Source organism: Xiphias gladius, chromosome 4, assembly GCF_016859285.1.
Source record: "Xiphias gladius isolate SHS-SW01 ecotype Sanya breed wild chromosome 4, ASM1685928v1, whole genome shotgun sequence".
NCBI classification, from domain to species: domain Eukaryota; kingdom Metazoa; phylum Chordata; class Actinopteri; order Istiophoriformes; family Xiphiidae; genus Xiphias; species Xiphias gladius.
Window position 1 is genome coordinate 4,767,773 of NC_053403.1, and position 13,143 is coordinate 4,780,915.

At 40.1% G+C, this 13,143-nt stretch overlaps 1 protein-coding gene across 2 annotated transcripts in view; it reads right to left on the reverse strand.

Moving 5' to 3' along the window:
- man1a1 (mannosidase, alpha, class 1A, member 1) overlaps positions 1 to 13,143 on the reverse strand; it is a 133,864-nt gene that overhangs the window by 76,680 nt on the left and 44,041 nt on the right. For both annotated transcript variants that reach the window (XM_040125361.1, XM_040125360.1), the window contains exon 3: positions 2,517 to 2,632. In XM_040125361.1, the coding sequence (XP_039981295.1) occupies positions 2,517 to 2,632 (116 nt within the window). The remainder of the gene's footprint in view (positions 1 to 2,516; positions 2,633 to 13,143) is intronic.

Consider the following 13,143-nt stretch of genomic DNA (forward strand, 5'->3'; position numbering starts at 1 on the left):
ATCAGAAAATTACATTATATTTTATGTCACGTCTTTAAGGACACATTTACCGCATAAAATATTAACACCCAGCTTATTGTGGTTATTATATTACGGCTTGATTATACTAATCATCATGTGTTGATAATGTCTTATGAGCACAAGTTAGTGCACTGAAAAAAGAAAGCACAATTATCTGAGTAATGTTCAGTCTCCTGCTTTTTAATATTTATTATAGTTGATAAAATTGTGTTTTCTTATATTCACATGGTGCTTTCAGTTAGTTTCTTTATAACACACACACACACAAATGACTTAGCTTAACTAGGCGGATGGCTAAATGCAGAAACATCAAGGCACAGGCACAGGCACAGGCACACACACACACACACACACACACACACACACACACACACACACACACACACACACACACACACACACACACAAGTCCTCTAATATCCAAGGCTGCTATCATAAGACTTCTATATTACAGTTAACTTACACTGACCTACATGCGTATAAATTCAATCAGACATATCCCTGCTTATCCTGTCACGTTTCTATTTTAAGACTGTTCCATACATTATTTCATTTAAATAATTAACTATAACTTAACTATAAAGTGTTCAACTGAATCACAGCCATTAAAAGTCCCAATAAAACAGCTAGCATGTCTTTCAGGTCCTGTCTGAAAAGTGGCATCCAACGACCCATGTAATCAGGCATTCTTCTCTATTATACTATGAGGGCCTTAGGAGTCCTGTGTAAAAGCATACATACAAAAAAAGTTTAAGTGCTTCTTTGTGTTTTTATGAGAGGAAAACCACCCTTGTATTGTTCTGGGTAATGTGGCGTGAAAGCTTTTTCAATCAAAGTGATGCCAGAATGCAACACAATTTACATCACCATTTCAAACACATTGGTTACATATACAGCAGACAACAAAATATAAATACTTAAAACAGATTTGGCAAGCTTCACTCAATAGATGTACACATTTCCCCTTCGTTTGATTCTTGTATAATTTAATATTGACAGTAAACAACCATCCCTGTTTTTCTCTAATCCAACAGTTTGCTGACAAGTGATGTTTCCCTCCACAAACTACATGTAAATTAGAAGCAGATTATGTTTTTACTCCTTTGTGTCTGTCAGCAACATGTCTCTAAATGTTACAAACGGATTTGGCTCAAAGTCAGCAGACAGGTGGTGATCTAGATTTGGGATTCCTTTGATTTTTTTTTTGGGTTTAAACTGAAACTACCGGTATTATGTGTTCCATTCAAGTGCCGGTGGAGAAAGCCTGATATCCAGGGGGTCGGCTAGTGAACATGATCGTTTTTCACCTGCTATTTGGTGGAAACTCAAACCCAGATGGCCAGTTATAAATGAACAGCAGCTCGACAAAAAACTGTCAACTCAAGGTTCAACTTACCGTAAACTCGTATTGAAATAATGGCCGAGTCCCAAAAAATAGCCGGGGTCATGGCCAGTACAAACAAATAAATGCCAGTCGCTAACAAAGGCTGGGTAAAATTTAAAAAAAAAAAAAAAACATTAAGGAGGGTGGAATTACCTAGTACAAAAGCTTAGGTGGTAAATTCAATATCATATGTCCATTTCCACAGACTAATTCATCAGTACAACAACTCAGTCAAGTCATACTCACAATTGGGCTGCTCTGAGCTTCTCTTTTTAACAGAAATAATGTTTTCATACAGTAACTCCGGTATTTTATTTGCTGTATGACATGATTCTTGCTGTACTGACGATTAGTGCTGTAAAAAGTTTATTGAGAGTACAGCTAAACCTGGATGACGTTTTGAGTTTGTATTAACTGGGGGAAAGGGGAAATCAGAAATAAAAGCCCTAATATAAGCCTGCCCCACACAAAGGCCTGGTTCTCTCTGCCACTAAGGTAAGTGGAGGCCCTTGTCGCTGTTTAGGGTACTTGATGTTTTTGAAGCTTTCAGCCACGTCTTGTGGACTCCCTCAGCTGGCGGAGCCTTTCGTTTGTCACTGAGATGGGACAATTGAGCAACTCCATCTGCTGAGAAAGGCCAAAAGATGTGGACGAAAGTTTTGGAAACGAGTAAGTTGGACCTAAGGTTGACCATTTTTATGTCAAGCTAAAAATGAACTATTTATTAGTTTTTCAAACTGAGGGAATCGTTTAATATTCATTTGAAGTTGCACTCAATCAAAGTCTGTCTCATAGCTGCTAAATTATTTGTTTATCTGGAAGACAGATTCAGTGTTCTTATGTCTTGTTGTTCACATTTATTTAAATCACATCATTACTGTGTCTTCGGTACATTAACACCTGGACTTTCACATTAAATTCTCATCAACCAGAATGCACGTTACTGAAGGTGCCAAATGGGTCAAGAGCCTGTCTTTCAAGACTCCTCTCTGTTATTGCAATCAATGACTCAAGCATTTATTGACTGAATTTTGACTGAGGATCAAGCCTTTTGCTAAATCTGTGACCTTGATCATCACACGGGCACAAACCCGCATACACAGTCACTTACCATATTAAAGTCAAGGTTCTTCTCTACCCAGTCGGTGGCAGAATCAAATTCTTCAAACATTTCCATGATATAGAGGGTATCCAGGGCATCCACAATCGTCGCTCCTTTTATACTTCCTGCAAGAGACACATATAGAAAGATCAGAGATACGGAACATTTGACTCTTTCATATTCTTGCTGGTTGTTGTGTCTTCAATGATTTGCTTTACATATCATCTGTCTGCTAAAAAAAAAACAGAAATGCTGGGAAGGAAGCTGGATAATTAAAAACAAAACAAAACAAACCTCTAAAGTTTAACTTCTCAAAATGAGCAAAAACTGTAATGAAGTTAGTCAGCATACCATTCATTTTATATGTGTGAATGACAACAAGTGTTGGCAGCAGTCTCACTGAAAAACGACTGAATAAACAGCAGACGTTAAGAGTTATGTCTGGAGGTTGAAAAAATTACTTTGCTTGACAGATGGTGCGAGACGGTGATTATCGACACTGATGAAATGTCGGGAGTACTGCTCATCTCTGGTGATTAGCCTCATAGCGGGAGGGAAAAGACACAGAGACACACAAACCATCATTTCGGCACAGTCATAACCCAAACCCCCTTACGAATCCGACTCAACTCCAACACCTCAGTCTGTGTATAAGTCAGAGAGCCCAATAAATTATTAACCATGCAGAACAGAGCTCTCTGCAGAGCTTGTAGTCCTAACGTACTTGTTATAAAGACAAGACCTCATCTGTCTGAGCTGTATGACCACTTTGAGGGTGAGGAAAAAAAATACAGAAAGATGAACATGGAGGATGGGGAGGTGAGGAAAAAGGAAAATTACAGTAAGACAGATAGAGCAGAAATGAAAACATTAATAAATCACAGTCAAGAGCCCGACCTACAGAAAGAGGGCAGCGAGTAACAGTAGAAATAAAACCAGAGAGGAGGAAAAATGCTGACATTAAAATAAGGCTAGAAAAATAGTCAGAGTCAGAAGAGGAAAGGTTGGAAAAGGCTACAAAGAAGAGTCAAGACGAAAGCCAGAAAGCTGCTGGCTTGTTACTGTGTGAATCTGTTGGTTTATATCCCTCTGTAAGGAGGGGGATTCAAAGGCAGCTAAAAGCTTTCCATTAAACACAATGCTGAATCATCAGCTAGAGGCGCAGAGCCACTGTTGTCCATCAAAACCAGTACTGTGCTCACTGTGTCTGGAAATTGTTATTTCTTTAAAATCACCACTACAAGACGACAATTCTATCAACTTTTACTGACTGAGAAGATGATTACAATTACAGACACACAGATGAAATGCCACTACAGACGACCGGACACCGAGCATTGAACCTCTACATAAAAGCAGGGTATGAGGGGAATAGTTCAACATGTCTGGTTATTTGTTTGCTTTCTGAGAGACGACAAGATCAATACCACACTTCTGTGTGTTTACCGGAGTTTCAGAGGCAATTAACCTAGCTTAGCATAGATACGTGAAGCAGGAAAGAAATATAAAAACAACTATACAATTTTTATTTCACAGCTAGTTACTCGCTGTAGTTATTTCCTGACGAACAACAGTCGGGTGCCATGACCTGCGTATTTGTCAAGAGTGAGGTGGCCAGGTTTGGTACCAATGTGACTGTAGAGAAACCTATATTAAAACACGTCCCTACCAACTGAATCTGGCAACTCATGCTCTCAGTTTGGTTACGGATTTATGAAACAAAATATGTGTTAGTTAGTGAGCTTTGGAAGTGCTGGTAGGTAGATTTTGAAGGTTTGGACAGAACCAGGCTAACTGCTTCCACCCGCTTTGTGCTCAGCTAAGAAAATCGCCTCCTTACTCTTGCTTCATACTTCACACACATGAGAGTGGTATTGATTTTGATGTCAAACTCATTTTTAATGGAAGGCCAACAGAAGCCGAGCAATCACATTTATTGGTCATGTAATATTGTTCACTCTTAATATTGTTCAGTACGTTTCCTCGAGCCATGCTACAGAAACAGGTAACGTGCAACTAGAGATGTCAGCAGATCCAGTAACTTGTCCTTCCTGTTTTTCATCCCTCTCACATTTTCACTCCGCTGAAGCCTAGAGAGCGGCAAAGAGAGGAAAAGACAGTTTACTCCCATCCATTGTCTTGTCACTGTGCTTCCTTCCCCCTCACTGCTCTTCCTGAATCTCTGTATGCGCGTGTGATGTGAGAGATACAGATGGTCCAATAGTGAGCAGAATATTAATACTAAATATAAAATACGAGAAAGTAGAGAGGAAAGGGAAGGCTAGTATAAGCTTTATAACATTTGCTCTTCTGTAGATTAAAAAAAAAAAAATTGAATCCTGGACAAATACATACATATATCCTGTATTTGTATGTGTACATACACGTTTCCATTAAATGTGTCCCAAAAGTTGTACAGTTTTTGAATTTTGAAATAAAGGCTGATTATATCTAAGTCTAGGTGATAATTAAACATAATCGCTAGTCTCTGAATGTGACTGTATTGAGACAAAACACTTACATTTTTTGAAAACTTTCTTCCTGCTGAAACCTCAAAACTAACTCGACTCAAGTGGCTATTACCATTATAATTTAAATATTTATTCATCATTGTGACATACAGTAGATTAAAAATAAATATATTTGTGATCATTTTTGATTTATTGGCTACTACTGCTTGTATCTCGTTTTTTTTTTACACCTTATGATCTGTCTGTTGTGAAAACCTGAAGCTGTCACTCAAATCCAGAGTAAAAATCATCAAATGGTGAGTTTTGATCACTGTATGTCCATGAGGGAAAATGTTTCAATTAAACATTGTTGAGATGTGTTTTAAGTCTACCAAGATTAAGAGCAACTGCTGTTCTAACTGGACCTGAAAGGAAAACGTCAATTGGGTTGTAATAGATATGTCAGGAGATGACACAATTAGCTGAATAACCCATTAGACTACTTTGAAAATCCATTAATCGTTTCATCCATTTTCAAGCAGAAGTGCCAAACATTTGCTAGTTCCAGCTTGTCATATGGGAGGCTTTGCTGTTGTCCTTGGTCATACATGACAATAAATTAACATTGGGCAATTTTCACTATTACTGATTTTTGACGTTTCATACAACAATCTTTCACAAAAATCAATCACCAGATTTATTGATAATAAAGATAATTATCGGTTGCGGCGCTAGATGTGTCTACTTTATCATCGTCTTGGTGATGGTGCCTCTTGACCATTCATTAATTGTACAAAAATGTTCAAAACACTAGTCTTTTCATAAAGTACACAGATGGCACTGATCACAGATCAGGGCTTTAGTCAAAAAAATCTCTGATGTTAGTGAGACAGCTTGCCCAGGACCACAATGAAAGAGGGCACCAAGAATCTGTTACAATCAGCTTGTTACCAGATTCGGGATTTGTGTTTGTGTCCAGATGGAAAGGCTATAAAAAACGGAGATGGGATTCAGCTGAGGTCTGTGAGGTTGGGAGAACAAAGTCCTGTGATCTTGGAGGTGATGTGTGTGCTTGCTGAGGATTTTGTTTCTGTTAGCGACTGTGAGCATGGTGAGGTAGCAGATGGCTCAACAGAGGGCAGCGTCTACGATGCTTCTATAAAATGTGACTGGCGGTGGAGGAGGAGAGGCTCTGAGATGCTTCTGTATGTGAGGAGCGGTAGGGGAGGACAGGCCTTATGATATTTGCTGTAGGTGGTAGGCTTGTCACAGTGGGAGAATTCTTATATTTATAAAAGTTATTTACAGAAAACCACAAACAGCAGTGTTTCCGCCCACAGCAACAAGCCTCATCTGCTTCTAGAGTAGCAACAATAGGTCAATTAACAGAAAAGTAACTGGAAAGTATTTTAATGATCAATGAATCATTTAAGTTAATTTTAAACCAAAATGTTAAAAACTCCCTGACTTCTGAAAATGTCTTGGTTTGTTATTTCTTTCTGTTTTATGTCCTCGTAAACTGAGTTTATTTTGGGGTAGCACTGCTGACCGGACAAAATACAACATGTGATGATCCCACCTTGGCAGGGATCGATTACTGAATTGGCCTACCTGGCACAGGCCCCTGGGGCCAAAGAGCTAAAGGGCTTCTTTTAAGAGACTTTTAACATTTCTTTTTGAAAGTCAATCAAACGACCACAAAGAGACACAAAAAGGCCAGAGAGAGACACAGAACAGACCAACGACAACCATGTTTTTTGTCTCTTTCAGTCTTCGTGTCTTGCTCCTATGTAGCACGGATAGGGGGCTTTTACATTTCATTGCTCAGGGGATCATTGTCTCATAATCGATCAATGAACCTCGGGCTCTGGGAAATTCTGATAGGTGTTTTTCACTATTTTCTGATTTTTAATACACCAAACAATTAATCAATCAATTCAGAATATCATCAAAAGATTATAATAAAAACAATCGTTCGTTGCAGACCTGTTGCTTGAACAACTTCACACACGGTGATGTGTTGGGAATTTCCTTCTCAGATAAATATTTTTACTCTATATGCTATGCTATGCTATTTATCGAGTTTTGAATGTCAAGGCAAAACCGTTTTCCTTGGCAATATATTGTATTGGTGACCGTTACAGTACATTTTTTCCATTTTGGCCTGTCACATTTGTTTTTAGTAATCCTAGCAAAAGCTCCACTTACTCTATAGTTGCCTGTGAATATGAACCTGCCTCCTGCTGTGTGTCCTTGACTCTCAGCATTAATTTGAAGCGAAAGACAACCTCACGTTGTTTCTAGGCGTTGCTACCAGTACACAGCTCCCCTGCCCTTTGGAGCTGCTATTTAATTATGTAGTTATCAGTCATGTCTTGCTTGGTCCTGTCATTAACCACAGTGTTGCATGTCAGAAGTGAGGCTCAAGAATGCAACAGATTTTCAAGAGAATGGTCATAGGGACAGAGCGAAGAAAATGAGGCCGGTATGCCATCAGCAATACCACCCACTGCGACAAGACTACTATACTTTGTGCAAACAAGAATGCGTTGAGGTTGCAAAAAGTGTTGCCCAAAGCAATCTCTTCCAGTTGTGAGTTCAAGACCATCAACAAGAAGAAAAAAATCTGAGATTTATCCAGCCTCAAAGACTGATGGCAGGATATTCTTATCTGTTGTGAAGCTTTAGGAATTTAAGGTAAGAAAGAAAGTGCAGCTCACTCCTGTTGATGCCGTCAAATGTTACCAGAGAGTACAAGAGGATGACGCCCCCCAGTTTTTTGTTTTTTTTCATGTAACCTATAGAGCAGAACATGGGAGAGGGAGAAATGGGTGAAGAGATGAAAAATGAACAAGCTGGTGTCCTGAGAAGACAAGAAACATTACCTTTCTGATCCCAGACAGAATAAGGGGAGATGGGAGAGGGATGGCAGAAAAATGAGAGAATGAATGTCCAAAAGTCATTAACAAAAAGTATCATTCCCTTCATTACTGTGTGCCTTGAAACAAAAATCCACCCAGTTGTTCCTCTTCCTATATCCACTTTGCCTCTAATGAGCTATCCATCCATCTTTTCTCCTTCTACTGTTCTCCATCACATTTGTAAGAGCTCACCCCTTTTTTTCTTCCTCTAAGACCTTTGCATTTCAGTTTTTCCTTTCTCTTTTCAGTAATTCCTTTCTTCCACTTTCTTCAAATGAGTGAAAAAGGGAGTGATGGATGAATTAAAAAAGAATGCAGCACACCTTCATCATCACCTGCAAAGGCAGATGTCCTTATTCTGCACTGAAAATACACACACACACACACACACACACCGTGTGTGTGTGTGTGTGTGTGTGTGTGTGTGTGTGTGTGTGTGAGTGAGTGAGTGAGAGAGTCAGGAGGATGATGCACTGTTTGGTTGTTCAGAACAAAATAACCATCACTTCACAATCAGGCAGCGAAGACAGAGCTGTGATGCTGTGACGCTGCGATGTGGGAGTGTGCGTGAGTGATTGCGTCTCTCGCTCTCTCTCTCTCCCTCTCTCCCTCTCTCTCTCTCGCTCTCTCTCTCTCTCACACCACTGATTGTGTTGACAGAGGTCAAAATGCAAACATGATCTCTACTCATTCAGTCTTCAGTCTTTGTAGATTCAAAATGCGATGTCTGCCTTTCAGCAAACAGTAGGTGGAAAAACAATATAACTGTGTGTGCGAGTTCACCTTATTGTGAAGAAAACAGGGATTTAGCAAAAAGCTTAAAGTGATCCCTTTGAATCTCCTCCCCAACTATATGTGTCTTATTTTGGAGGAACAGCCTGTAATGTTTTGCAATATTTTAATATTTTTGTTTTGATTAATTTATTACTTTTTGTTATGTTTACATTTTTCTCACTGTGTTCTGCTGCGGCTTTGAACACCCATTTCTTCTGTTCTTTGGTTATAAATATATCAGTGCCATGAAACACATGAATTAAAAAAAGCAGGATTTTTTTTTTTTCCCCCCAAAGATTAACACCAAGAAGATGACATTGACTGTAAGTAGACCTTGGATGCAGGTTATATTGTCAAACGTTTTTTTTAACACTTTAAGTGCATTTTGATACACTGTGTTAAAAGCAGATTAGACTGATAAAAGCATTAACCTTACCAATTAAAACACTTTTCAGGATATAACATTGTTATATACAGAAGCCCCATGAATTATTGAACCCTCTGCAGTGAATTTCATAGCTTTTATAACATCATTGCTTTAAGTATAACAATCATTATGCACTCAACGTGCTTTTTGAAAAGCTTGTGATATTTTATTCAATCACCACTTGAACTGAACTGTTATATTTTAAGTGAGTATGATAATATAAAATCTAGACATGGGTTTATTTGCTTTGGGAACAAGAGGCAAACAACATTAAATGTCATGTGGATTACAGCATGCACACAATGTGAACACAAAGCGTGACCTCAACATTCAGCTGTGCCCCCCAGCTCTGGGTCACGCCGAGTTCCTTGGTGATCATCTCCCCTCACTGTTCTTCGGAGCTCACAGCCCACAATCCGACCTGAGTACAGAGATGTGGATTATGTCACAAGAGCCGTAGGAAGCAAAGCTCGCTCCCACAATTCAGCCGGCCCTACAACTACAGGTCAAATTAAGTGTAACTCAATCTGCGGCGCCCTTTACACCGAAGCTTTCTACTTCCTTTCGTGAGTGAGTGCCTCCCTTTCAAATGTGCGAAAAAAACACATCAGAAAACACTGACCGCTTCCTGTACGTGACTGGCTGATAGATTAAACCAGCATACTATTTTTTTTTCCCTTTCAACTTTATGTCATGTGAAGACCACCTTAAAACTAGTTATCGGGGCATTCTGATGGCGTAGTGGTTAAGATGAATACCATGTGATCGTAACATCCTCGGTTCAATTCAGGGACTTTCGTTGGATGTCATCTCCCTCTATTTCTCCCCATGTTTCCTGTCTCGGTCCACACACCTCCTGGACCAGAGGCAGTGACTGGTACTGTAGGTACCAAGTCAATCGATGTCCGGGAGCGGAAAAAAGATGTCTGGGAATGGTATAAAGCTAGTCTTGGTTTCTCTTAGCTTCTTAGCAGACCCTTAGGTGGTGATACAGTAATTAGTCCCCTAACTGCCCTTTAGAGTCCAGCGAAATGCATAGAGGGTAGTTCTGAGCATTTTTTGATGCGATGTGTGTATGTGATTATGTGTCCGGAACCAAAAAAAGATTTTAAAGCGGAGTTCCACCAATGAGTGTATGCTATGATTGGCTGGGGTCAAACATGATTTTCTCTTCGGAGGATGGTTCTTCATGCTTGCAAAGCTGCAGCCTTTGTGAATGTCTGAGAGTGTTTAGACTTTGTTTTGACTTGCCTACAAAACAGCCGGAGACAGCAATTAAGTCCCGGATTTTCACAAGAGCAAATTAACAGGGTATGATAATTATGACTGAAACATGATACCCGTTTAACTGCGGAAACATCAGTACCAGATCACCATCAAAACTGAATCAACTCAAGCAATCTGTTAAGCTAGTGTTTTGAAAGGCACTCAACTTTGTGAGATATCCTGCTATACATAAAAAACAAGCAAACAGGAAACAGACGGGGCTGCAAACACGACCTCTTCCCAACTTTACTGCTAGAGATAATTGCACAGCAGACTGGCTCAGGAGCTTCAGCTCAAAAATAGCAGCCGCAGCCTTTAAAAAGACAGACAGCAGTCAAAGTGTCATTGATATTTAACAAACTGAAGGCTGCTCTCATCTTATGAAAATTCAGTCTTTAAAAGCATTCTCTTCCTGAATTTTTCTCCCCAGCTCTCTGGTTTTTTGAGCCCAGAAATGTTCTCAAGATAGAATAGGTTCCCAACGCGTCCCATATCGTGATGTTAACTCAATGCAAACTCCAGGTCTAATCCTTAATCCTACAATTTGATTCAGATCTCAACACCGTCAGCCCTGCTGGTGATCCCATTTACCCTCAAGTACCACCCCAACGTTGAGTCTACACTGTATTTTCTGAGAGGTCACAGAGGGGAGGTGAGGAAAAGTGATGGCTAAGCCTTTGGCTAATCGTGTTATCGTAGGCAGAAAGCATGCGCACGCACAAACACACACACACACTTCCCCAAAGTGTATTAACCTCTTGGCTTCTGCTGCCAGATACTCAAGCGTCAACACTTTTTGTCAAGGTTACAGTGAAAGGCATTACCGTGCTTCACTAGGGTGTGTGTTGAAAATCTGACGGTGATACAGAAAGGAAGGATTTAAAGCAAAGCTGTAATAATACAGCAAATATAAGATCCAAAGAAGCTCAAGTTGGAGAGTTTAGCTGTTAATGTTGTTTGGCCGCCTCGCTTATTTGGCCATGGGAACTTTCGGGGACCAGGCAGACTTCGAGGAGTGTACGTGAGTATGTCTGTGTCTATGAGAATGTGTTTAGGCGTGTGGTCATTCACACGCAGCTTACAGGAAGATGGGCGGCGCTGCAGCAGTGTGTTCTAAGGAGGCATGTCTGCTGCCGAGAATACGGTATATGAGAGCATGCTAAGAATGGAGCTCGTGTGGTAAGAATGGGGCTTGTTCTTTGGTTCGCTGTTTGCGCCTGCGTATTGCCGTTACGTCACATAAGGTATTATAAAGAGCGACAAAGTACACACAGGAAGGAAGTAGTGGTGGATGACTGGGTCAAATACAGGACTATCACCCTGGACACAGGGATTCAAATCCCGTTTTATTTCTTGACCTACTTAATTAGTTTATTGTTTTTTTTTATTATTATATTTTCACTTTTCACTCACAGTTTGGTTAGGTTTAGGCACCAAAACTACTTGGTTAAGTTGAGGCACCAAGTCTAATTGGTGAAAGCTCACGGGATCTATCCCGCGATTGTCAGAGAAAACAGAAATACACATCTACCGTGTGTACAACCAATCACACTGCCATCTTTTGCTTACTAATTTGCTTGATTTAACACGTTCTCGCCCTGGAACACGGCCGCAACCTTGGCTCTTTCTAAGCCTTGGCAGGCTGGGGTTAAAACTCTGGGCAAGCAGGATTGTTGTTCAGTGTGTCTAAGTGTGTGTGTGTGTGTGTGTGTGTGTGTGTGTGTGTGTGTGTGTGTGTGTGTGGATGATTAATTAATGTGGATGCAGACTCAAGGATCTATAAAAAAAATCTCAGGAGATACAACACAGGGCTACGAAGTGTATACGTGTGTGTGTGTGTGTGTGTGTGTGTGTGTGTTCCTGTAATGGATATGGCCATTTTAGCTGCTGCAGTGCTCCCTTGTCTATGTCCCACCCGCCTCTGAGCAGAGTGTGATTTACAACATTTCAGACATAACCAAATCCAACCCGTCCTCCACACACACACACACACAACACAAAAACCTAAGGGAAGGCCAGAGTAGAATTACTCCATCCATTTCAATTACAGAGATTGAATATCTGATTCAGAGACACGCACAATGCTGTGTGGGAGCTGAGGCTGCAGCCCAGGACTCAATGTCAAATTATATAACAAACTAAATGACTTGTCTGGAAATAGAAAGACACCAAAAAACATAAGCCGTCTTGAGTGGTGGAAGATAACAATATTTTTAGCCCTGCTTGCGACAGGGCTGCGCCAGGGGCTGGCAGAATACAGGAAACAGAATCAAATTTGGTATAACACAATGATGGGACTGTGACCAAGTGGGAGAACTGCATTTGGCTTTGATGGCTGCAGTACAGGCAGGCGATTTGTTCGCAGACCTCATTCACTACCAAGACAGTGACACCTGTGCTTGGTAAAATATGTCAGCTGAGTATTTTCAGCTTACCTCGCTAGAATTGACTAGTTTTACTAAGATTACTTTTTGTGTTTAACTCTGCAGTTCATTACCTTGCCCGCCATGACTCACAAAGTACTCCAGCTGAAGTGGATATCATTAAAAGAAATTGATGGAAAAATACTCCTGAAAGCTGTCACAAAAATTAAAATTCAATTGGAATTTTGATTTTTAGCTCAATTCTGTATTTGATTCTTTGCTCTCAAACCAAATACTGTACGAGTCCTGAACCGTAACAAATAACTGCTTTACAAACAATTGGATAACAGCAACAGTGCTGCCAAGATAAACTTTTAACAACTTATTATAGTTGTGTTTGTTGGGTAGTTGAACTTTGATTTTAAAATCTTACTT